General features: G+C 42.9%; 1 protein-coding gene across 6 annotated transcripts in view; it reads right to left on the reverse strand.

Annotated features, from left to right (window-relative positions):
* Window positions 1–26,823, reverse strand: part of UNC5D (unc-5 netrin receptor D) — a 547,698-nt gene that overhangs the window by 61,911 nt on the left and 458,964 nt on the right. For 4 of the 6 annotated variants that reach the window (XM_042983506.1, XM_042983509.1, XM_042983510.1 and 1 more), the window contains 3 exons: window positions 20,292–20,324; window positions 4,198–4,383; window positions 191–568 (listed from right to left, as the gene is read on the reverse strand). In XM_042983506.1, coding sequence (XP_042839440.1) covers window positions 191–568; window positions 4,198–4,383; window positions 20,292–20,324 — 597 coding nt within the window. The remainder of the gene's footprint in view (window positions 1–190; window positions 569–4,197; window positions 4,384–20,291; window positions 20,325–26,823) is intronic. The other 2 variants (XM_042983507.1, XM_042983511.1) reach the window with 1 other exon arrangement.

The following is a 26,823-nucleotide window of genomic DNA, read 5'->3' on the forward strand; positions in this document are numbered from 1 at the left end:
GGTCTATGGACACTGATACTATGTATTGGGTCAGTTACTGTAAATCGAGTAGACTTCTGGAATCACCGTATTTGTAGCTATGACACAAGGATGGTAAACATCTTAAAAAATGGAACTTATGGGACATAATTGTGCAAATTTAAAATGCTGAAACAGATCGGAAAGACACAAACGCACACTTACCACCCACCTGTATTTGGCATGACTAAGCGTCCTCCCAAGTGGCCAAAGACACCAGTGGTCCTCAGTTCTGTCCTTGTGGGAAGTGATGATAGATTCTGGATGTAGGGTGTTTTATTTCTGGGGTGCATTGTACTAAAGCTACGGTTGTTTCCATGGGGAAAAGTCCCGGAATGATTCTTGCCATGGTACTCAGCTCTTTCAGACACTCCCAGGGAAACCATGAATGAGCTCTGAACTTTGACTTTGATGTCGGACAAAGGGTTGAAGAGCGAAGACTCTGTCATGAGTTCTTTGTCCAGTGGGTCCTGTAGGCAGATGGGCCCGCTGTATGTTCGGCTGACCGTGAGGTCTGGTTGCATGGAGGAATTCAGAAGCAGGGGGTTCCCTGGTGAAGGAAAATCGATCTGTCACTCGGAAACGAAAAGGCGTCACAGTTACCCCCTCGCCTCTGCCTCTACTAACTGCACAACCGCCTGTGAGCTTGCCAGCCGCCCTTCAGGCCCATGCTGAGTGTCTACGGCAGCTCTCACAGGCCAGTCAACGGTGACCAGAGACTTGGAATGGGGAGCTCTGGCTCTCACAGCGGGTTCTCTGAATGCCGCTGACCACAATCACTCATTCTCCAGAGTTCCTGGCATGCCATCTTTTCAAAACAAGTATTTCTGGCACTGTGTCAGGCAACTGACTACGGTATTATTGTTTATGTGATTATTTTAACTGGCAGAGAGAAGCTTCAAGAAAAAAAAAGGGAAAAATGTTTTGCAATCCAGTTTGGAGCAAAAATAACATCTGTTCATTTTAAATGGTAAAAGGTGACACAGCACGGTGACGAGGTAGTGCTGTTTATAACCAGAGAGGCGTTGGTGACAGCCCGTCTCACGTGGAATTCTGGGCAGTTTGTGGAGCCGGGAGAGGAAATGATGTGTCCTCAGAACAAAAGGGTCAGGGGACCATGCGGATCATATCACTCCATGTCTGAGTATATGTCACTCTGAGAGGGAAAGGAGGCACCACATGGGGACAGCGAGGCTCCGATTCTACGTGGGGAGCAGCTTAGAAGGGCTTCCTTTCTGTCTCAAAACAAACGAAAAAAAAATCTTTACAAAACCATGAGAAATTGGACTTTCATCGGCTGGGGCTCACCGATCTTTTTCTCAGCCTAATATTAAAAAGAAATGCTGTGATATTTTCTTGTGATGAAATAATCCCATTTATTAGTGAATAACGAAATAACCCTCAGTCCCAAACCTCCCACCCATATCAGTCCGTCAATGTGACTTCTCAAATTGAAACCCAAACCATATTAAACAATTTTCCTTTGGGGGCCTGACAAAATGTTTAAAGTATATTTTTGAAAATGTTGCAATTCCAGGCCATATTGTATTGTTTTTCCATCTTCGTAATTTGTAGCAATGCCAGTAGGAAATCTATAATCCTGACTTTCCCAACCTCTTGTTCTGATGCTCGAAGAATCCAAAGTCAGAGAGGACTTTGTAGATCTAAAGGCTCCTTGATGAGGCCTTTTTTTTTCCCCCATGCTGGAGGTTCTCGTGTCAAGACACAGGCACAATCAAGGAGCTGAGCTTTTTAATGGAACTGCACTGAATTCTACAGGCATCAGCCTTGTTCTTGTTTTGGTTTTCCCAGGCAAGGCAGGGGACGTAAGAACCGTGTCACAACTGAAAAGCATTCAGGTCTCAGGCCCTTCCGCTGAGACCTGAAAAATCGCATCCCTGAGGCTCATGGCTATTTTATCTCAAACCTTCACCTTCTGAAGTTTAGCTTTTGGCCACTCTTAAAAGACCCTCCCAGCTTATGGAAAAGACCCTCCAAGTTTATGGGAAGCCAAGCAGCAAAAATATTGCCTAGAGTTACACTGAAGTCTAACTTAAGGAGAAAATGCCTGATTATAAAAGTATGTACATATGATAAAAGTCCATGGTTGAAGAGAGTCGGCGTATCAGGGACAACGACCTGATCACCCCACAGTTCATTTTGGAAATCCTTTTGAAACTTCCTGGTCAACTCCATGGCCTTCTGTTTAAAAGTCTGTTTGCCTTCCTGGGGTTCCAGCTCTATGTGCCCAGAAAGGGAGGTCTCTACAACAATGCGGGGTGCAAATCATCGGAGCATCAAGGTGAGGTGCATCATCACAATGAACGTAGGATAGAGTAGAATTTGAATAAAGGATTTTTGCTTTTATCACTAGCTTTGAGATATTCTTGGTTGAAAATAAAAACAAAATGGTAAAGGAAGTTTGGAAAGGCTATATATTCTTTTCGAGAGTCACAATACATGCAAGCTCTAAGGAGACCCGCAAGATGGAGATGTGTTTGAGCTTACCCAAGTCAGCATTCTCCAAATGCTTCGGCGAGGGAACCACCCCCTCACCTGCTGCTCTATGGAACACACTGGCATCCTGTGCCAAAGTAAGAGGAAACCACTAGCTTCTAGACTGATACTCGCTACATTCGTTGAGCACCTTCCATAAACCAAGGGCTTTTAATCCTTGTCATTCCAAGTAGTTTAATCCTCACAAGAACCCTTTGAGGTGGATATTAGTATCCCCGTTTTAAAGCTGTAAAAACTGAGACAGAATAATTAACTAGGTCATATGGCAATTTTGGATTCACTCTCCCTGACTTCAAAGCCTTTGTTTCACATACTACTGTCGTTCTTCTGTTTTACAATGTTATTGTCTAAGACACTGGTTTCTTATTTGATGGAAAGATTTCTAGTTTCTCATGTAGTATAAAAATAAGTTCTTGGGGCACCTGGGTGACTCAGCGGGTTAAGCGTCCGACTTCGGCTCAGGTCATGACCTCGCGGTTCGTGAGTTCGAGCCCCACAGCTCAGAGCCTGGAGCCTGCTTTGGATTCTGTGTCTCCCTCTCTCTCTTCCCCTCCCTTGATCATGCACTCTCTCTGTCCCTCAAAATATAAAGGTTAACAAGAAAAAAACAAATCCGTTCTTCATTAGATTTATTTCTAATGAAACAAGTCAAGGGGATGTGTCCCTTTCTGAGGCCAAGCAGACTCAGCCCTGAAACTTTGGTGCCCAGAAGTGAGTGGCAAGCAGGAAAGCATTTTGTCTCTGCCAGACATTTCCCCGTTTCTCACATGCTTGGGTTCCACTTCAGAACCCGACTGCTACTCAATCACGGCCATGCAGCGAGACTTCTTGTCCGGGGCTACTGGCACTAGTTACGCGCAATAAATAGAAATAAAGGTGACAATATCGACAGTAAGGGTCAAGGTGGAACACTTCACCCTTTCTGAAGGGAGACAGCTTCATTTTTTTTCTAAGCCCGAAACCAGAAACCATGTATGGCTCATCTCCATCTTGCAATCAGAAACGGATTTGGTTCACATAAGAGAATTAAACGGCTCTGTTTGGAAAAGGAGTACTGCCATAGTTTGACATGACAGATTTCCTTCTCCCTCCAACAAAAGATTGCCTCCCCTGGGCAGCAGGTGAGAGTCGTTAAGGCTGGGAACTTCATCCCTCCCCTCCCCCACTGGCTAACTGACCTATCGTATATTATCTAAAGTCCTTTTAACTTATATAAGATAGAAGTAACCCAAATAACTCCACCTAGTACATAGTATATAATACCTATGCATGGGAGGTTATAGTAAAGTGGTTGGTTTTCAGACTTGAATAATCAGCATTTTAGTTAACTAAATATCCTCAGAGCAGGCTTGTTAAAACAGAACGTTGGCTAATCTGAGATAAAATAACGTGCTAAGTTTACTACATATCAAAGATGGAAGTGCCTCATTAAATATGTTGTGAATGAATGGGAAACTGAGATCCATTCATTCTCATAGTAGCCAAGGACTTGGGCAGACTACACGACCGAGCCTGGCTTCCTAATGTGTGAAGACAACTAGGTTAGCGGCTCCCAGGGCCAAGAGCTACCTTCACACAGGGCCGAAGAACACTGGGGGTCCTGTGTGAGCGTAGTCTCTATGGTCCTGAGGACGAGGTGTTGGGGGGCCCTACGCCGCTGACCTTGACGGACTGTTTTGAAGTTGAAGGTCTGGAAGCCACCTGTCAATGCAGAAGAGTCGATGACGTCCACGCCATAGTCACTCTGGCTCCGTCTATAAAGGGTGACACCAATGACCAGGACTGCAACGGCCACCACGGCAGCGCCCAAGCCCGAGTACAAAGCAATGTCGCTGGCATTCTCAATGCCTGAAAGACACAAGAGAAATCCTAAATGGCCAGCATGGGCACAGAGCCGAAGAACCACCCTGGGATACAAAATGAAATGCTATTGGATTTTTGGAGCTACTTTTCAGAGAAAATGACATATGCAGCTAGCCATAAGTTATACTCTCTTTCACACATAATCATGTTTCTAAAATACCCTGTATAAATCAGAGGGACACTAGTCAAATATCTTGACTGCAATAGGGCAGCTTACCACATAATAAAATCTTAAAGACAATCAATTTTGCAAAGAATGTAATATTTTTCAAGTAAAAGCAGACAACTCCTTAATTTATTTGGTTTAGAAAGTCATATTTACCTGCAAAGCATTTTTTTTTTTTGCATCTTATTTTTATTTGAGGGAGGACATGAGATCCACATACAATGACAAAATATGGGTGAACTGTTCTGCTTATATATGACGTGGGGCACATGCATTCACAGAGAGTGGGCTAGGGTGAGAAGGTCAGACACAGTCTAGGAGTCAAGAGAGAGAAGACCAGAGCTCACAAATAGGCATTTTAGCTTTGGCACAAATCATTCAGTTTAAGAGAACATCGACAACATCAGGTTAGCGTATTTACAATCATCATGAGAGAATTTCTGTTGTGAGATATGGAGATTTTGGTCCTAGGTGCTCCGATGTCCACGGTCAACGTTTTCCAGCACCATTAAATGCTAGACTTAATACATTTTTGCGAAAGAGGACTGGTCTCTAAAAGGGCACATGCTGTTTCTCCCATACCTCTCCTACTCCATCCTATTGAATGCATAGGCAAAGCAAAAATAAAAGCGTTAGTTTGAATTGAGAATGTGGGTGTCTTCCCAACCCCCAAGATAGGTTGCAGCTGTTTCCCAACTCGTCTGCTAGTTGTACTTTGCGTGTGGTTCATTCCTGAAGACCTTCATCATGGCTACTGCAGTTCGGCATGAGATTGATCCAAGGCCACGCGACCCTACAAGAGGCATAATCTTGCAAAGTATGTGGAAAGAGAAGGTGGCAAGTGCCAGCTAGGTTATCCATCTCCTTACAGATTATGGGGTGAGTACACATAATAGGTCCAGAGGTACTTGCTCTGTCACCCCGTATTAGGTTTAGAGGCTAAAACAGAGCTATCATATATTCACCTGGTAATTGCATGGTGCTTACTATGCATTCACTGCAGCCTAATACAGTACTTATCACAGGAGTACTACTAACCACCCAAGTAAAATGAATTTATTTTCAACAAAGTTAGTGGACTGTAAAATAAGGCGCCACCAAATTAAAGAGTGAACAAGGAAACCAAGCAGAACTGGTTCAGCAATAGGGCAGTAAACACACACAAATAATTCACAAGGGAGCGAAACCATCCTCAAGAAACGTTATTTGAAAGGTGAGAGGGTTGTAAGACATTTTTAATAACCACAGCGGCCTAGGAGGTGTTGAGAAACAGTCTGGGACTTAGGTTTTAGTTCCAATGTCATGATGGTCCCCACGGGAGAGGGACAGGGATGGAGGCATCTGTGTGGTCGGCTCTGGCCACCCAGAACCATGCGCGTGGTGACTAGCACCGGCCCCAAAGTTCCAGTGTCTGCCTGTGTCCCACAGGGAAAGGGAAGGGCAGCTGGGCTCTCACTGATGTTCCCTCCCTCCCTCTACCCAATTCAGTTCCGTGAAGGGAGTCGCTGTACTCAGAGCAGAGAGGACACAACACGGCAGAGGCAGCAAGCCAGGGTACCGGGAGTAGGGAGAGACCTTTGGATTGAAACCAATTAGCCTTCCCCCCCACCACCCCTGCTTCCCACCAGTTCCTCGGGCACTACTGACTGATGACACTATCATTTTAAAAGGTGTATCTGGGGAGAACACACCTGCCCAGCAACCGAGCACACACAGAGAAACAGCCTGGCGGCATACTGAGTGCAGCTGCTGAGTTGGCAAAGTAGAGCCAAAGACCCCTTTCGCTTCCCAGGTACTAAAAATAGGCAGGAGCCGAGGCCAGGGGGATGATCAGGGCACCATACTTCTGGAAATGGACATCCCCAGACGGGAACATCCTGAGCCCAAACAGTAGCGGGAACCAGTTGGGTGAGTTCCTCTGTATTTTTGTCTTGTTTTCTAGGTTTCCACCCTCCTGCTTCCCACACACGCAGAATCTCCCTTCTCTCAGACACAAACCCCGCCTTTAGCAAAGGACCCTACATAGGCCTTCAGACTGAGATTTAAGTGTTTGATATGGTTCAGTGCATTTCCCAGGAATATTTGCAGAATCTATTTGACTTAAGAGAATGAAATACTGAATTATAGAATTAAAAAAAAAATGAGTATGGGACCTGTGGAGCTGGGGGGTGAGAGAGAAAGGGGAGAGACCTGTATGGAGAGCACGGCGTCCTTATAAGGCTCACCCTGGCATTTGGTGGGACAGTCTAATCTAAAAGACAAAAGTCAATCGACTCCTACAGGAAGATAAGCAAAGTGGTGTTTACTTTACAAGAACAATCTGTCCTGGGAATTAAAACCTTCAGAATCTAATAATTTCATTTATTCCACAAACATTTGTTGAGGGCCAACCATGCAATGGAAATGAGGGTGCACGGAGGAATTAACATATTCTTAGTTGTTTCTTGTCTAATGGTTCTAACGGTGGTAAAAGACAAGTGGTGAGATCCTGACAGGGAGACACAAATACTCGAAGCCACATGTATACATCTCAAGAGACATCCTTACCAACAGCTCAAGCCCTTCCAAAGTTGGGCCACAGTGCTTCTTTCTTCTTTCTTTTTGTTTTTTTTTTTTTTGCTCTTCTATCTACTGTTTTTACTTCACCTCCTTCCTTTCTTTTCCTCACTCTGCCTCACTCTTTTCTAATCCATCCTCCAGGACAGTAGAGTGGTTTTCCCTGTAAGGATACCTGATTGCTTATAAACATAATCAATTCACTTTTCTTGCGTGTTCAGGACTGGGTCCAGAAGAATCTGAGATTTCGTTCCATATTTGCCACCACAATTTCATGGGAGAAGGGAGGACGCTGGGTGTAAGCCTGTCCGTGAGCACGCAGGCACCTAGGGGGAGCTGCTGCAGAGTCACTGCATACACGCGTGTGCACAGTCATCACTTGTCCAAACGTTAGAAGCCACCACTGGTCCTTCCCAGGGGAGTCATTCTAAGGCCATGAACGCGTGGTGCAGGCACTACCCAGGCCCTGATGGCTTCTCGGTGTCCATTTCAATGCTCATGCTCCACTCTGCAGCATGGCCTCACACCCCGAATTCAACTGTAATTTACCTGCCAGATGGATGCCTGTTAGTGAATAGCCCTGTATGACAGGTCATTGTAAAATAAACCCTTGGTCGCGTGCCAGCTCAAGGTCCCCCACCTTCAAGAAGGTAGCCCTGTCCAGGGGCGCCTGGGTGGCTTAGTCGGTTAAGCATCTGACTCTTGATTTCAGCTCAGGTCATGATCTCACGGTTCATGAGTTCGAGCCCCGCATCAGGCTCTGGATGACAGTGCAGAGCCTGCTTGGGATTCTCTCTCCCTCTTTCTCTGTTCCTCCTCCACTTGTGCTCTCTCTCTCTCTCAAAATAAACAAACTTAAAAAAAAAAAAGTAAACAAAACAAAACCAAACCCCTGTCCTTGCCAATCCAGCCAACCCTCCCAACCACGATCTTCTAAACTCCCAGATCACTTAGGGTTCCTAGAACTCATTTTGGATCATTCTTTTTATTGTTTAATTATCTGAGCGCCAATGCATTCTCCCTAACTGCTTTAAACACTTCAAAAGCAGTAATATCTCCATAATTTCCCACAGAAATCTGCACACCATTGCAGCTATTTATGATCGCTCGCCTGGTGTCTCCAACTGTGGGAAGACAAGTATTAAAGAAATCACAGTCTGAGGTTGATTACAGAATTCTTGCTGCAAGGACTCTCTTTATGTTAACACACATATATGTTTATACCTGTCTGCTGGCTCCCATACACACATGTGTTGCTGGTTTGTTTGCTCCAAGTTAATTTGAACAAAAGCACTGATTACCCCATGACTGATAATGCTATTCTGCTTTCTGTGGGCACAGGTCTTTGTTTCACAGACGAAGCTTTACAGATCAATGTGTTATTGATGTCTTTCCTATGTTTTCATCCCTATTTTCCTTGAACCGAGAGTCACAAAAGCTCTAGGTAAGCATGGAAGAACCCAACGTGAGGTACAAAACAAACAAACAAACAAAAAAACTGTTGCATAAAATCTCCAGCTAGAGGTGACGGAGAAATTTCTTGTATTCCAAATAACTCAGGAACTACTGAGGAATACGTTCATTGCTGGAAAGGAGTGTAGGATATCTGCAGAGACAGGTCTGCACAGATTAATAGAGCTCTGCGGAAATTAGGACCCCGGAGAGGAAATGTTTATGGGTTCCCTTGGCCCAGAGAAGGCAGAGCTGTAAAGTGACTGGAGGTGATCTTTAATGCGGAGAGGGTTGTCACAAGAGGAGAGCAGGTCTATGGTAGGAACTCAATGACTCTTCCTTTACGATGACGCTAGTAACCAACTCTTTGCCATCTCTAACAAGGACTGAAAAGGAGGATGTGGCCTTTTATGACAGCCATTGGGACTCTGGTTAGATATTAAAATGACCTTTTCTACAATGAGGGTTGTTAAAAAAAAAAAAAAAGCTTGTAGTTCTGAGGGAGATTGTGACACTTCCTTCCAGAAAGTCTCCCTCTAAAAAAAAAAAAAAAAAAAAGAATAGAAGCAGCATAACTTTACAATAGTCTGCAGTCATTTTATTTATTTTTGGTCAAAGCTGGTGAGATGGTCTAAATGGCCTTTCACAGCCCCTTTGAATTTCGTAGTTCAAGGGACAGGGATCAATAAGTTCGATGTCTTTATGAATTGTCATCACACCTAGTTGTGAGGAACTGATGTCCCCAAAGGACTAAATACAAGGGCTGTTTACATGGTTTGCCTTTCTCTCTTCACATGATTCCCCTCAGAAAGACTGATTCTTACCACTAATTAATGGGAATATAACTCAAGTCTCATGTTATGAGATTAACTATATTATCACATTGAAATCTATCTTATAGGATTAGATAGCTACAGAAAATTAACAAAGGAGCATAGCAAATGCCTTTCTAACACAGAATATTCTATCTCCTATTAAATACTGCAGAACGGCCATTGCTACCCCTTCAGGAGAAAAACCAATAACTTGAATGGACATATACTAGAGACAGTGAATTGCTAAGGAATCCACACAATCAAAATTCACACAGAGGCCTAGGAGAGACAAAACAAATGGAAGACTAAAGAAGCTGTTGCTGTGCTGAACTCCCATAGATGGCCAGTACCCAGCCATCTCAGGACCTGCCCCTGGCCCCTTGCACAGGCGGTGTTGTGGACACAGACTCACGTGCCAAAATATTTAATTAGATGTTGAAATACGATATACTAGAAGATACTGTTTATACTTGCTGTCATTGAGAAGCAACTTTTTTTTTAATACCACATCAAAAAATAGCTTTTGGATGGTCAGCCGTGGCCAAACATGGTGAACAATTCCAATTATATTTGCAGTGCTTGGGGTCTTACAACCCCGTAACCCATCAACACCTCAGCTTTTCTAATCTGTCAAAAACCTCATTATTGTTACTGTGATTGTTGATTTACTGTTGTAATGAAGGACAAAAGAAGCAAATTTTTGAATAGTGCTTACTACATGCCAGGCACTGTTCTAGTTCAATGGCAGCCCTCCTTCTCACCTGCCCTTCTTTCTAGCTGAAAAAAGGGAGGCTGTCCTATGTGAGCTCACTCTCCTACCACTCAGGATTTCTCTGCTCCTTCACAAGTGTTTCCTCCTTTTTCTCTGTTCCCGGAAGAGCTGCTCTTCTGTATCAAGTCAGCTATGATCCCGTCCCCTCCTGCCTCCACAGGGACTTGGCCTCATTCATTATTCCCTTTTGGTCTTACATCTTCAAACTTTTCCTCTGCACCTGAGCCTTGCCCTCTGCCTCCAAACACAGTCTGGTCTTCTTAATCACATCTCCCCAAATCTTTCCCCCAACTTCCTCTCAAATAAACTTCTCAAAGATGTGGTCTTCTCTACACCCATGTTCTTAGCTCTTTTTTTTTTTTAATTTTTTTTTTTAACGTTTATTTATTTTTGAGACAGAGAGACAGAGCATGAACAGGGGAGGAGCAGAGAGAGAGGGAGACACAGAATCTGAAATAGGCTCCAGGCTCTGAGCTGCCAGCACAGGGCCCCACGCAGGGCTTGAACTCACGGACCGTGAGATCATGACCTGAGCCGAAGTCGGACGCTTAACCGACCAAGCCACCCAGGCGCCCCCTTAGCTCTTTCTTTAAAAGAACTCAAAGCATTGGTTTTTAACATTCAACATTTCTTAATGCATGTTTTCTTAATACATAATTGCCCTAACCGGTTGGCTGCTGTCCCTGTTAAAAGAATAAAGAAAGGCGCCTGGGTGGCTCAGTGGGTTAAGCATCATATTTCAGCTCAGGTCATGATCTTGCGGTTCATGAGTTTGAGCCCCATGTCAGGCTCTGTGTTGGCAGCTTGGAGCCTGGAGCATGCTTCGGATTCTGTGTCCCCCTCTCTATCTGCCCCTCCCCGGCTCGCACTCTCTCTCTCTCAAAAATAAACAAACATTTAGAAAAAAAGAATGAAATACATATTTAAGATGAGGAAATGTTTAGTAAGTATAAAAAGGGACAGTATTCAAGGAGAAAACACATTCTCCAACTACCCTTTCTTCAGAAGTAATCACTCTTGACAATATCTTTGAGACCTTTTGGGAAAAAAAAGAAGAGTAAATATCCTTCATTTATTTATTTATTTATTTTAACCCTAAAGGCTCCATATTATATTTCCTTTACTATACTTTGTTTTGTTTTCTACATACAATATTTTGTAGGTCTTTCCTATCAGAATCTATAGACTGACTTCATTTCTTTTTACATTTGCCTGGCCTGTTGTCAGGCTGCAGATAATTGAATTAGTCCAGTATTTCTATGTCCTTTGATTATTCTCTTACCCTTTAAAGTCTGCCTTTCCCCCAAATCACTGTTCCTTCTTGACGGTTGTTTATAACTACTGCATCAATAGTAATGTTCTTTGTCTTATTCCTTTCCACTACTCTCTAGCAGTAGACAAGCCAAGCCAACCCTCTTTCCAGAGAGGAAAAAAAAAGTCCCTTAAACTGGATTCACCTCCTTCTTCCTTATTGTTTAGTAACTACCCTTCACTCTCAACATTCTATAAACAGACTTCAAAGCTCAGTTCTTAGCCCTCTTCCTGTCTCCTTGCCAAAAAAAATGGGATAATTGTTCACAGTGCTATTTCCTTGATGCCTAACACTCTCCATTGGAGATGTCTTGCCTCGACTCCTGTGTGCAGACCTAATCCCATATCTCCTTCCTGCTCAGTGGACGAAACCACCTCAGGTGCATGTTGTGCTAACATCTCAAATTGGTCATCTGACTTACAGATTTGTCATTCTTATCTCTTCAAATATTTTCTCCTCTTGAAGTCCCTTTTTCAGGTAATGTGACATCATGAGTGAGAATGGAGAGTCATCTTTCATTCTGTCCCCATTGATTCTTCCCCAAACCACTCGCATGCCTTACTTATTACATCTCCAGTGCCTCTCGCATCTCCATTTCCATAGGAGACACCTACTTGGTGCTCACATTGTACAGTCTCATCTTACCTAGTACACAGTCTTTGGCCACTCAGAGCCATTTTCCACTGGATTACTCTTCTTAACCACAGTTCTGGTACTGCCACTCTAACATCTTTAGACAACTCTCTAGTATGAAGTGATTCCACTCCAAAAGGGATTTATCTTATGGCTCAAGACACTTTATGCTCTACATCACCCCAGTTTTCAACAACTTTTGCCCATTTCTCATCCATATGGACCCTACTCTCTGGCCAAGTCTGATTACTCATTTTTTCAAGTAGACCTTGTACTTCAGGCAAGTTTTTCTTTCTTTTGGTTCAGAGGTTTTGCTCCTACTGATAGGCTCTCCCCTCCAATATCTCTTTCAATTTTAACCATTCTTCCAAGATTGACAATTAGGGAGCCTATTTTATAAAATGTTTCTTGATATGCACATTTCTCCTTTTAAGCAAAGCTGCCAGATTTAGCAAATAAAGATATGACACAGTTAAACTTGAATTTCAGATCAATGAATAATTTTAGTGTATCTCCCATGCAATATCTAGATATGCTTATGCTAAAAATTTATTTATCTGAAATTCAAATTTAACTAGGGGTCCTCTGTTTTGTCTGGTAACTCTACATTTGGCTACAAAGTATCTGTGCTTTTTCCCATCAGATAGGAAGACCGGGTTAAGGTAATGGTTAGAGTAAAGAAAAAAATAGGATTTGAACTCCAGCTTTTGAGAAAATGACTTCACCTTATTTAATTTCCTATCCTAAAAACTGAAGCCACAAACTCTATCAACTTTGAAAATACACACAGGTGGAGAGACGGAGCCTGTGAATTCACATTTTAACAAGGGACCCGGGTTATTCTGATGCTGAAGAACACATTGGTCAACCAGCTACTTTCCTGTCTCTGCACAGTTCTGAGGTACATGATGAACAAAATCCTGTCGCATTAAGGGCAGAGTCAACAATGTCATTGAACACGGTAGTAAGAAAAGGCACACACTTATGATAGGATGAAAATTGGATAGTAAGGACATTGGAGATGGTAAGAAAATGACAAATGTTGCCTATAAAGATGGGTTGGATTGATTCACAGTAGGGGGTGACCTGAAGGACAAAGTAAGTCATGCAGTTTGCAAAAAGTGCTCTATGTATGCAATAGAAAATAATCAGATGAAGCAAAATGATTAGGAAAAAAAAAATGTTTAAAGCATTGCTAGAAGATGAGCATTGATGCCAGTAGCCTAACGTTAGTTTAGAAGAGCCTAGAAGTCTGTTGAGGATGTAAAGGTATGTCCCAAAGTCGCAAACAGTCCGATGGGATCAAGGCACTATTCAAGTCCTCACAGCCTGAAAGAAGAATGTCCAAATGTAGTGTGGGCCACACGTCTTCTGAGGTATTCCCTAACCTTTGTGAAGATCACAAAGGATGTAGATTCCACATGATTCCACTGTGGATGAAACCAGTGTATTTTTGGAAAAGACGCAGAATGGGATGGGTGTTGGTGAGAAGCGCATACTTAGTTTTTAGACTTTAAGGACACATTTGGGCCATTCTTTGACGGACAGGATTCTGGGAAGTAACACCTTTTAGGCTTTAACTTCCTATCTGGTACAGAACAAAGGCTTATTAAAGATTGCTTCCTTTCTTCCCCTTTTCTCAAGTCATTTATCATCTTCTAACTTGTATTGGAGTCGTGGAGAAGAAACATTAATTTTTTTCCCTCACATTTCACTGGGACAAGACTATTTATATAGAACTGCATAATAAACAGCTAGCATATGAATGAGTAAAAATAAATATTTAGAAGCAAAGACTTTATTTTCACCTGAACAGTAAAAGGCCAGGTGAGGAGTTTTCAGGAGGATGTAAGGCATTAACTCAAGTGGTTTTTGAACATCTAATACTAGGCCAGTGGTTAATGCTACAGGTGGAAGAGTAAGTAAGACTCTATAGTGTCTGCCTACAGGCAGAGATGATGTCTATAAGAAAGGGAATCCAGACCAGTACAAGGGCAATGAAAATATAGCACAGAATTAGGAAAATACTTTGATCCTGGGTACATTTCAGGAGTCACCAATGCAGCCTTGGTGGGGGGAAGGCCTTGCAGAGGAAGTAAAACGCAAGCTGAAATTGGAAGGAAAAATGCGTCTAACAAGGATTCGGTGGAGAAAAAGAGTTTTCAGGGAGAAGTAACAGAATGTATAAGTAATAGGCACTATATGCCAAAATGGGCAGAGGGTATTCTGAAGGCTCAGAAGCTTTATTTGACTGAAGAAGACAGGAACTGGAGAGCAGGCAGGCAGGAATTTACCTAATGATTAAACTGAGAGAAGCTGATAGGATTAAGAAAGTTGAGACCAGATCATATACGTAGTCAGTACCTCGGACTTTATTTTATAAATAGTAGTGAGCAAATGAAGAGTTGTTTGGTTTTTTTTTTAGTTTATTTTTTTTAATTTAGTTTGAGAGAGAGCAAGCAGAAGAGGGGCAGAGAGTGAGGGAGACAAAATCCCAAGCAGGACTCTGCACCGTCAGTGGAGAGCCTTACAAGGGCTGGAACTCACAAACCATGAGATCATGACCTAAGCTGAAGTCAAGAGTCGGATGCTTAACTGATTGAGCCACCCAGGCGCCCCCAAGCAATTGAAGAGCTTTAAATATTGCAGGTGGTATGGCTAGAATCCGTGTTTAGAAAGATCAGATAAATTGGTGTAGGGCAAGACTAGAAACAGGGAGGCAACTGCAGAAATCCTAATTAGGAATGCAGACGGCCTCAACTTTTTAAATTTTCTTCTGGGACACCATTTTCTTTTAGTTTTTCTCTTACTATGCTGGCTGTAACTTTTCTGTCTTCTCTGCAGTGACTTCTGACCTCCTCTGCATCTAAATGTTGATGCCCTTCAGGGCTCAGTCGTCCGCTATCGTCCCTTCTCCATGCACGCTCATTATCCGGGGATCTTTTTCAACCTAACGGCTTTAAATATCATCTGGACACTGACAAGCCCCAGATTTATGTCACCAGCCAGGACTCTGACCTCCAGACTCCTATAATTCCACTGCCTGCTCAACCTCTCCATTTAGATGTTTAATAGGTATCTCAAAGTTAGCGTCAGGAACACTGAACTCCTGATCCTCCATGTAGATTTGCTATACTACATTCTCTCTGGATCAGCAATGGCAACCCCATCTTTCTAGCTGCAAAGCCAAACTTTGGAAATCATGCCTGATACCTTTCTTTCTCTCATGCTCAATATCCAACCCAACAACAAATCCTTTCCGCCTTCAATAGATATGCCAAGATGACCCATTTTTACAATGTCTAATGCCCTGTGTCTACCCCAAGCCACAATCATCTTGGACTTTGCTACTGGAAGAGCCTAGGTATTGTAATAGCCTAGATTACTCTTACTGATTACTGTTACAACGCATCACTGTAACAGGTCTTGCTTCTGCTCTGATCCCCTATATATTTATACTCAATACAGCAGGTAGAGTTTATCCTTGAAAATACTAAGTCATGTCACTATGACAAAAAATCCTCAGAGGGGTTCAGAGTAAAGGTCAGAGTCATGACAACGGCCTATAATCCGTGTGGCAGTTTCCTCTCTCATCCCACTTCTCTGGTCTTAACTCTTAGGACCTTTCCCTCTGCCACTCTGCTCCAGGTGTCCTGCCTGCTGTTCCTCAGACATTCCAATTACGTTCACATCTCACAGCCTTTTCATCTGGTGTTCCCTTTGTCTGGAACGCTCTCTCCCCAGACATCCAGAATGTTTGTTTTTTCTGTTTTTGGGTTTTTTTTTTTCTAGGTCTCCTCTTTTTTTTTTTTTTTAAGTTTATTTATTTATTTTAAGAGAGAGTGAGCACGAGCAGGGGAGGGGCAGAGAGAGAGAGGGGGAGTGAGAATCCCAAGAAGGCTCTGGCTGTCAGGGAGAAGCCGGACGTGGGGTTTGATCTCACAAACGGTGAGATCATGGCCTGAGCTGAAACCAAGAGTCAGATGCTCAACCGACCCAGCCACCCAGGTGCCCCCCGAGGTCTCTTCTTAAATGCAATTTTAATACAGAGATCTGCTCTGAACACCTTCTACCAAAAAAGCAACGTTCCCTTCAGCCCCGCTGGAGTGTCTCACCCTGCTTTATTTCTCTTCACAACACTGACCATTAGCACTATATGTTTTCTGGTTTGCCTACATCCATCCATCTCTACCCAAACTGTATGCTCTCGGGAAGCAGAATCTGTACCTGTCCCTCTCAGGGCCGCTTCTCTACAACTGCTTCCTACAGCATGGTAAGCGCTCCGTCAACAGCTGTTGAGTGAATGGAGGGACAGAGAGGGGCAGTGTGAAAACGGAGAGTCGGTGATGAACATGAACTCCGTTTGGATGGGATAACAGACTGTAAGGACATAATGAGTAACGAGTAGGAGAAAGAAAAAAGAGGGCTCTCGGAGGGCGCCCAAGTTTCGCACGTGGACAAAGTGAAGAGATGGTGAGGTACTGAGCGAACTAGAGAAGATGGGAAGCAGGACAGGATTAAGGACAGGGGCGGAGAAGGAGAAATTCAATTCTGAAACAGTTAAGATTCAAGTAATTGGGAGACACTCACCTGGAGCCATCCTGGAAATGGCTGACTCTGCAAGTGTTTGCTGGATTTGTGCTTAGCGTGTGTGCATCGGTACCCGGTGCAAAACAACTATACGGGAAGGAGATGAAGAGAAGGCTGTGTGTGTGGTCCTGGGTTACTTCTTTAGGGGACAGAGAAATCCTTTTCAGCCCTAAGGTGAATGTGCTGGATGAGTCACTCCTCAGGAAGCCACTGCCTCTCGGAAAGCCGCGGCCCCAAGCCTCCAAGGAGCCCCATTGTCTGAACGCAACCGTTTTTCAGTCTGACTCTGGGGGTGCGTGTTTGCCATTCAGAACCTACTATATTTTACTGCACCTCCTGACATTGTTACACAACATTTATTGAAAGCACATTTGATGGTAATGAAGTTTCTATTAACTATGATTAAATCTCATAAAGCACCTGAAGATAATTTAAGATGTGCAGAAGCAGAAAATGAAACATTCGGTTTAGTACATTAGGAAACATAATTGATTAAATTATCTCATTTACAATAAGTGCTTTCATGAGCTATGCGGCGCACATATTTCCCCCAGTTTGTCATTATGACTTGCCAGCAGATATCCTAAGACTTCACTTTCTCCTTACACCTTCCTGCAACTCAAAGCTCGTTCCTTGGCCCACCCGTTCACGGAGGACTGCGTGCGAGGCTCTGGGTGATGTTTTCTATCCACCAGGCCTTATGGAGAATTAGGTGCACAGCTATATACAGGAACAGGTTGTTTCTCAATTATCTTCATAATTGACTTTGATTTTGCATCAGTGATGATTCATGTAGTCTTAAACTAAGCCCCTCTTTCACTGAACAACCGCAGCCTGAATTTGTATAACGCACTCCTAACCATGCATTTTACAGAACCCCGGTTGGACTCCTCTGGGAGCCTTTTGCAATCACATTGATTCTGTTCAGGTTTTATTTTTAGGAAATCACAAATTAAAACAGTTTAAGCGATTCCGTGGCAGTATCCAGCAATTAAGCATGGTGTTCATGAGCGAGAACCCCAAGCAAAAACTAATTCAGGAGTCCCTGAGGGCTAGAAATAGCTAGTGTGGGGTTTATGGCTGGAAGTACAGATGTAACCAAATTAGAATGGCACAGGACTCACAAACTAAGCATGAAATTAATTTTTAAAAAACACATTTCTAAGTAACTCTCACGGTGGCCACCACATGGATACTCATGATCTTGCTGGTGCCATACGTGAGGATCAGTGGGTGGCTTGGCTATGTCACCAGGAGGCAGCTGGGAGTCTATTTACTCCAGCTCTCACCCTGAGATCTGGACAGAGGCACACACCAAATATTCACCGACCCGATTGCTTCCTCCCTCCCTCAACGTACACTCGTACACATACATCTACAACCAGGTTTCCCCACCTCCAACCTCTCTGAATTCAAAATCAGGCATGCAGGAGGTCAGCGGACCACTAGCTAAGTACCAATAATGACTTTATGGGCAGTGGACCTCAGGGGTAAAAAAAAAAAAGGATATTTGTTTTTGGGTGTTCTGCAAAGTTCTCAGACTCTGCGGGTAATGGCACTGTTGTATCTCAAGCCTGCCTGAAGCAACGTAACAAAGTATGAACAATGGCTTTCCTGGATCTTTCTTCATGTCTCCTGACCCCTGTCCCAAAGCTCCTATTTCCATCTAACCTCACAAGAAGGAATCCTTTTCCTTCCAAGAAGTTAGCTAATAAAAGCTATTAGCTCTCCCAAGCTATCTGAATTATAATACCCTAGGATTTAAAAGACCAAAAGCCATTCATTTTATACGAAAATGGGAGATAACCGGCCAGGACACCTTCTACAAGCTTATTTATAAACCAACCGGGCAGCTCAGTAACTCTTCTATTGCTAAGAGCTGTGTTGCTGAGGCCCTTCTATCTGGAGGTTTCCCTAGGATGCTGTACATACTTCTGAGAGCTTCAGAATCATTTGGGGAACATATGAAAATGTAGATTCTCAGGCACATCCCTGCCCCGCCACCCCCTCCCCCCTCCCACCCCGTATGCCGAGGATTCGAATTCATTTGTCCTATTCTGAGATGGGGTGTATTTATTTATTTATTTTTATTTATTTTTTTTTTTAAATGTTTATTTATTTTTGAGACAGAGAGAGACAGAGCATGAACGGGGGAGGGTCAGACAGAGAGGGAGACACAGAATCTGAAGCAGGCTCCAGGCTCTGAGCTGTCAGCACAGAGCCCGACGCGGGGCTCGAACTCACGGACCGTGAGATCATGACCTGAGCGAAGTCGGACGCTTAACCGACTGAGCCACCCAGGCGCCCGAGATGGGGTGTATTTAACAAGCTCCCACCAAACCCCAAGATTCCGATGCACACGGTTGCTGATCTGCTTTCTGAGAAACATTTTTCTAAGATAGTTACTCTCAACCCAACCTGCACATTGGAGTCTGAGGATCTTTTAAAAATAAGCATTCCTACCCTTATACATGGAATCTAAAAAAACAAAACAAATGAACAGATAAAACGGAAACAGACTTATAAATACAGAGAACAAGCTGGTGGTTGCCAGAGGGGTGGGGAATGGGCAAAATAGGTGAAGTGGATTAAGAGGCACAAACTGCCCGTTATAAAATAAATAAGTCACAGGATATAAAGTACAGCATAAAGAATATCATCAATAATATTGTCATAACTATGTATGGTGATAGACGGTAACTAGACTTAATCATGATGATCATTTCCTAATGTACATAAAAGTTGAATTCTATGTTGTATACCCCCAAACGAACATAATCATATATACTTCAAGGAAAAAGAAAAAGAAAAAAATCCTACATATTGAACTATGCATTAAAGTTTTAAAATCCTAAACAAAAATATAGGGATTCTAACCCACCCCAATTCTGATTCCATTGGTCTGGGGGTACAGCCTGATAACTGGGGTTTTTAAAAGGCCTCCGGGTGGCTCTAAAGTTCAGCCATGACTGAAAACCTTAGGGTCAAATGCCGAGATGCTAACCATTCTCACTGTGCTGTTATGCCCAAATCTACTGGATGTGTAAGATAGAGATAATGCAAAGGCGGGCCTTCCCAGGAACCAAGCCTGCGTGTGGGGAGCTCAAACTGGCACCGCCACCAACATTTTCAGTTTCTGCTGATTTCACTGTGCAATCCTGGTTTCTAATCTACCAAGTTGCCATGGATTTCTCGGTTGCGTGTTAGGCGCCCCCGTCTCCTCCTAGGTGCAGAGGCTTGGAGTCAGTCTCGGCTCTTGCCCAAGGCTGCTCTCATGAAAGCTTGTACTGACAAATATTTATTAACTTTAATGCTACCAATCTGCTCAGCAATAAGAATCCTAGACGGCATTTGCAGAGAAATGGACTTTGAGGCAGGCAGCATCAACGGGAGATTTACTCCTACTCTGAGGGAGGGGTGTGTATATGTCCTTTCGATTTCAACCTCTGATCTGTGACCCAAACCCAAGGAGGAGGTGCCCTGAAAACCCTGGGTCTTTTCCTACAACCTCCCATTCTCTTTGGCTCCTAAACAAATACAACAGTAAGGCAGCAAATATGAGAATAAATTATATTCACAAGAGGAAAAATAACTTACTTTGGGGTTTTATTTCATGAAGAGGTTTTTTATCTAAAAGAAAGAGAAAAAGAGAGTTTCATTTAATAAATTTACATGGAGCAGATAGATTTCCTATATCACTTTACGTCCACCTCTATACAAGAAACATTTTCTGTTTTTTGCAGACAATATGGATTATGTTGTCCGTATTTTTCCTTTCCTTTCTAATTTCTTATTTTTCTCCTTTGCAATATTTTTCTAGGGTGATTGCTTCATTCTCTCTTTTTTTTTTAAATTTCTCCTCAGGCTTACTAGAGTTTCTCTCTGTTGCATTTGCTAGATTCTTATCAGCATGATGAGAGCACTGAGCTGGCAACATGTCCCCTTGTTTCTCTACAGCCAGAAGACTGCTCAGGTAAGGAAGGGATGCTATTTCACTGTATGTGATGATTGAAAAGTGAGCTGGTGAATACACATTTAAAGGGATCCTACGTTGGCTTAGCAGTTATCATAGCCTGGATAAAAAGGTCCGAACCATGCCATTTGTCCATTCTTGTGGAGTATGGGTGCAATATTATGAGCTTGTTGGAGGCTTTTAATAAATCGCTTTTTTGCTTCCTTGCTCTGTTATGTTACTATTTGTATGATCTCTCTTCATTACAGTGTCATTCTGTAATCACAGCAGCAAGCACAGGAAGTGGACAGAGAAAAAAACATTTCAGGCTCAGGTGAGATTTTTTTTTTTAATTTTTTTTAATGTTTATTTATTTTTGAGAGAGAGAGAAAGAGACAGAGCACGAGCCGGGGAGGAGCAGAGAGAAAGGGAGACACAGAATCTGAAACAGGTTCCAGGCTCAGCACAGAGCCTGATGCGGGGCTCGAACTCACAAACCGTGAGATCATGACCTGAGCCAAAGCCAGACGCTCAACCGACTGAGCCACCCAGGTGCCCCTCAGGTGAGATCTTTTTATCCTTTCTCCCCACTGCCCTCCAGCCACTCTCTCCTGCCCTGTCTGCCATCACTGCATAACCTTGTAAATCACTCTGGGACTTGGTGCCTGTGGCTAACTTTGCCTTCGACTATAGTCTTTCTACTTCCCAGTCCCCATTTCCTGGCTGTCCCAGGCCAACACAATGCCACCATGACACAGAAACCTGAGAAGACTGTGCTTTGGTCACCAATGCAAGATTCTAGAAGATTTGCACGGGGTGACCTCCCTTTAATCAGTCCCCCTCTTCCGACTTAGATAGAACATAATCAGATGACAAGCTTCGAGGCTGCTGCTCATCATTCACAGAATCACACTACAGTAGGGGGACCCTGAGAGGTCACCTTGCAGGGTCCCTTACCTCCACCGGCCTGAAGGTGAGCCAAGTGGGGGTGGGGGGTGGAACACTGTCAATGTGGATTATGTTTTTCACGGAATCAAATACAGCCTGGTATATACTGGAGAACTTCATAAATACTCTCTGACTGAACCATAGCCCCTCCCAAGCAGACAGACCCAGCCATATTCTGAATCCTCTACCAGATATGTGTCCCCCTAACCCACTCCTGCACTTAATACCAATTTTGACAGAAAACCTTTGTGGTGTGCTTTACTAAACCCAGCTCTTGTGTGTCCTGCCGTCTGATTTGTTATGGAAGTAGCTTCTCAAAGTTGTAGGTCACACTCTTGCAAATGGACCGCCATTTTTGTTTTTTTCTCATTATAAGGAGAAAGTTAACTGGCGAAGGATGATTTCTGGCAAATCTCTCTTTAAATGAAAAATCTTCATAAAAGATAATTATTTGCTCAAGTGGGCATGATCGCATTCAGATTTTTACAGTCAGGTGTCTTAAAACAGACAACGCCTGCACCCCCCTCTCTGCACAGATTCAGTGCTGCTACTTTTTCTGAGAGGTTGGCACCACCCCAAGTCCAGATGCTAATGCACTCAAGGAGTAGAATCCAGTGACTTTGGTGGTTTTAACCTGACTTCGGGTTTTGCTTATTGCAGGCTATCCGAAAGCATTTGGCATGGGCGCAGGACGCCGGCAGGCCAGGCTGAGACGTCTGGAAGTGATGCATTGCTAACACAACACACAGGGACATGCAGAACATCTGTTTAGGACTCTGGCTGAGTTTAACAGCATTTTCTTCCTTCTAAACCACAGGAACAAAGATTATGCTGGGTAGCAAAATGAAACTCCATTAAAAACAGGTGAGATACAGAACCACTTCTCAGAAAATAAATAACAGCCAGGCTATTAAAAAAACGGGAGTGAGAGTTCTTCCAGGTACAGCTCTAAAGGAACAAAGAGCGAATGGGGCTAAAAAGCCAGGGCTGGGCGCCTGGGTGGCTCAGTCAGTTAAGCCTCCAACTCCTGGTTTCAGCTCAGGTCATGATCTCATAGTTCATGAGATCGAGCCCTGCATGGGGCTTTGTGCTCACAGTGTGGCGCCTGCTTGGGATTCTCTCTCTCTCCCTCTCTCTCTCTCTCTGCTCTTCCCCAGCTTGCTCTATCTAAAAGTATCAAAGAAAAGAGAAAAGCTAGGGCTAACTAGGGTAATGAGAAACACTCAGGCCACAAGGGCTCATAAGGCAGGAGAGGTGGGGCATTTCCCCCTGTGACTCAGGTCTGGTGTCGTTATTGGCAATGGCACAGTGGAATTAGTGCAGACACTCAGCATTAGAACAGGATTTCAATCCTGAATGGTCTTCATTCCCTCTGTGTGACCACAGTGTTCGCCACAGTACGATGGGAATAATACCATCCTTGAACATTGCTACTGAGATTAAACATGATAAATACAAAGCCAATAGCTTAGGGTTAGCACATGATCCATATCAATAAATAATATAATTTCAACACACTATGAATAAAATCAACATTATCACTGGTTCAGAGTAAAAACATGACCCTTTATGCCAGTACAGGGAGGCAAGTCATATCTCCAAATCAGAAATAGTAGTGAATTTCAGGAGTACTTGAAGGGAGTTAAGAAACTTGTGTTCAAGTCCTAGTCTTTGCTTTATGAAACCCATCAGTTTCCTGGTAGGAAAAAAGAAAGGCAATGACCAGAAGATTGATCCCTGCGGGGTCCCTAGCTTTGGCCCACTATAAATCTACAGAAAACCACCGAAGAAGTTCCACAGAAATCCATGTGGAATGAGTTCCCAAAGCAGAGTAAAATGATTCAAAGGGCCACTGCTCTACTGTGGGATTTGTTATGCTGAGGTCTAGTGGGTCACTGTGTATTCTCTAATGGAAAAGTCTGGAAGCCTCTGGTGCCAAGAGAACTTCAGTACCCTGGCATCAGCATCAAAATTGGGTTCTGCCGGATTTTGTGAGATACCAGTATCCTGACAACAAGTTGCTATCATTAAACATTTTCCCCAGTTTGAAATATCTGATCAGAGATTATTCTACTGTGAACTTGAGGGAGAGGGCTACCCATTCACCATTCACTATCTTTTGAAAGAACTGCCCACCCCACACTCCATGTTCTTTTATTCTGTCTGCAAAATCATATTTTCACAAGGCCTAGGGCCATGCATCCCCTTGGCCCTGGTCAACCGCATCCTCTCTGCTTTTGTTTTACCTCTCTCGAAGGCCATATTCAAATAACCCCTTAGTAAATTAATCCATTAGGGCCATGGTTCTTGATGTTGGCTGCACATTAGAATCACCTGGGGAGCTTTTTAAACAAATACCCATACCTGGGCCCCAGTCCAAGACCTTATGACTAACTGGGATCTGTGTTTTTGTGATTACCAAGTGCACACCACTTCCTGACCACAAATCTGGGGCTGTATGTACCCAACTTCAGTTAGTCATTGCCTCCCTGAGAAGCTCTGGGGTAGCTGTAGTATACACATGGACCCAGAAGCATCCCTTCTGTATCTTGCAGGCAGAGAAATATAATTTTGAGCGAGTGGCAGCTGAGTTGTAGTTTGGGAGAATCACTAATTCGCCTAGGGTCTAACTTATGCACCGAGAGGTACCTTCTGGGTAAATGGAAATTGATGTCATTATAATTCAGTCTTATAATGATTGTGTGTATTTGCAAGTGAAAAATGCAGAAGTATATCTTAAATTGTCATGTTTTCTTTAAAAATCCTTTTTAATATTTACACAGTCACTATACAGTGTATCCAAATAAATAAATAATAAATGTGTGTGTGTGTGTGTGTATACACACACACCAAAAAAACCCAACCCATAATTCCAAACCAAGAGATAACTATCATTAATATTAAGTTATATATACAAAGTGCAGGCTTTTTCCCCCTTAAGATTTATGCATGCATATGTATATACATATATATTTGCAGGAAACTATGGAAGATCAATACTAATTGATCACTTTTACTATAAAGACATGGAGTAGTCTTTTATATATTGTTTTGCAATCTGCCTTTGTGCTGTGTGTGTGTGTTTATAGAAGTATACATATTTATATACAAGAAAAAGTGAAAAAGGACAATCTAGATTTTCATTTTTGGAAATGATTCATTTCTTTCTCATCTCTACTTCTCTTGCTTCCTTTGTTATAGGAGATGCTCCCAAAGCATTTCCATGGTATCCATTGTTCTTAGAAGCTATTTATAGCTGTACCCCTCCCTTCCCACCCACACCCACCCTTATCCTTTCTCTGCTAGGAAACAAGTGTGGCCAGCTACCTATAGCCTAGCCCATACCCTAGGGTTGTAAAGAGAGCAGGCCTGAGGAGACATTGGACATGAGGACAGATGGTTTCAACTCCAACTCACAGACTGGGCAAGAGACTGTTCCTCAAAACCTGTGGGTGATTATCTGAAATCCGCTCCTATGCCTTTTAAAGACTACACAGGTATGTTTGATACCAGAGTCTATGTCCCAATTTTTTTTTTTTTTTTTTTAATTCAGGCACAGAGCCCACTCAGTATGACTAAATACCCACCAGGACAGTGAGCCCAGACAGCAACTCTCCTCCAAGGCAGTAATTTACGTATGTCACTATAGTTAGTGATTATTACCATTCTTTAATTTCACTAAACCAGTCATGTCCCATTTTTTCATCTCCAAAGACCATTTTTATTATTATTTCCTTCATAGGTCCTATGCTTTGAAATCCTTTTCATCATCCTCCCCTGCCCAAGAAAAAAGATATGTGTTGATTGTTTTGACTCTCCATATTCTTTGTAATCTTAAAGTATTTAAGAACGGATTCTGAAGTCGGTAGAATAGTCAGTCTTCTTTCTTGCCCATTCTCTATTCTTTTATTCATTGAAATCATTCTCTAGCATCGGCACACAGGAGGGTCTACGATGATTCCACATTGCCTGCAAGTCATAGCCAACTGCTCTGCCTGCCTTTCCAGTCTTCTAGGAACTGGTCCCATCATCTCAAAAATGACTTAGTTTCTATAGCACCTCAACACAAATCCAAGCTCTAGTCTGATTGATCCCTGAATTCTTCAGGCTCACCTCAGTGCTGTTGCCCACCATATTGCCTTCCATGGGATGCCCTTCTCCCTCCTGTATAAAGATATCCTGTTTCCAAGGCATATACAAGTTTCTGACTCCTTCATGAACTTTTTGGTCCTGACTTGGCTCACAGGAATGTCTCACCTCTCTGGATAGTTTATCTTACTTATAGTCACTACAATACGATGTCGGGGATGAGGTGCTTGGCTGGCTTAGTCGGTAGAGCATAAGACTTGATCTCAGGGTCATGAATTCATAGAGCTCATTGTGCTAGGGGTTCCTTAAAACTATATACAATGTGGATTTTGTTTTCAAATGTATTACTTCAGAACTGTTCATTTGATTTATTTCATACTTTTTAATCAGTGTCAGTTATGGGTCCCTAACATATAAATCATATTTAAATGATTAGCTCATGAATAAGTGGCACAGCAACCAGAGAATCACAGCAAGAAAAAAACAGGAAAAATGAAATTAAAAGTTATTTGCTTGATTATTTACTGATTGGTAGAAAAGAAATTGCCATTATTGATTACCAATGTGTTTCATTAATTCCTGCTTTCCCTCTCCCTCATAACTAGAAATAATTAAGGACCAGTGTTATGCTCTCTGAATGCTATCCAAGGCTGCAGGAAATCCCAGGGCCTGGCCAATCTGCCTTGTATCAGCTCTGGCAGATAATTAGATAAACACAAGGCCTGCTTTGCATTGGCAACACCACTGTGATTGAATATGTCAGGCAGACCCTGAAGATGACAAGTGGGAATTCTATTCTCTTCTCTCGGTGCTGAAAGTTCCTTTAGGCAGTAGAACCCACAGACACATCACCACCAGCTCTTGTGTTTCTCAAACGCTTCCAATGATCAAAACCACAGAAAAACCCAAAGAGCATAAAACATATCACACCTCCAGTTTTTATTCTCTTTAGTTTTTAATTTCCTTATTGTATTTTTCTTTTTGTTCACGTTTCAAAGCTCCTGCTCAGAAATTACTTTTTAGATGGTGGATTTACCATGCACATTACTTCAATTCTTGGTTCCTCATGAATCCCTCCCACCCTTGTCCCATCATGTTTATTAGGGAAAGTCAGGCAGTTACTACAACAGGGAACTTATG

Source organism: Panthera tigris, chromosome B1 (assembly GCF_018350195.1).
Source record: "Panthera tigris isolate Pti1 chromosome B1, P.tigris_Pti1_mat1.1, whole genome shotgun sequence".
NCBI classification, from domain to species: domain Eukaryota; kingdom Metazoa; phylum Chordata; class Mammalia; order Carnivora; family Felidae; genus Panthera; species Panthera tigris.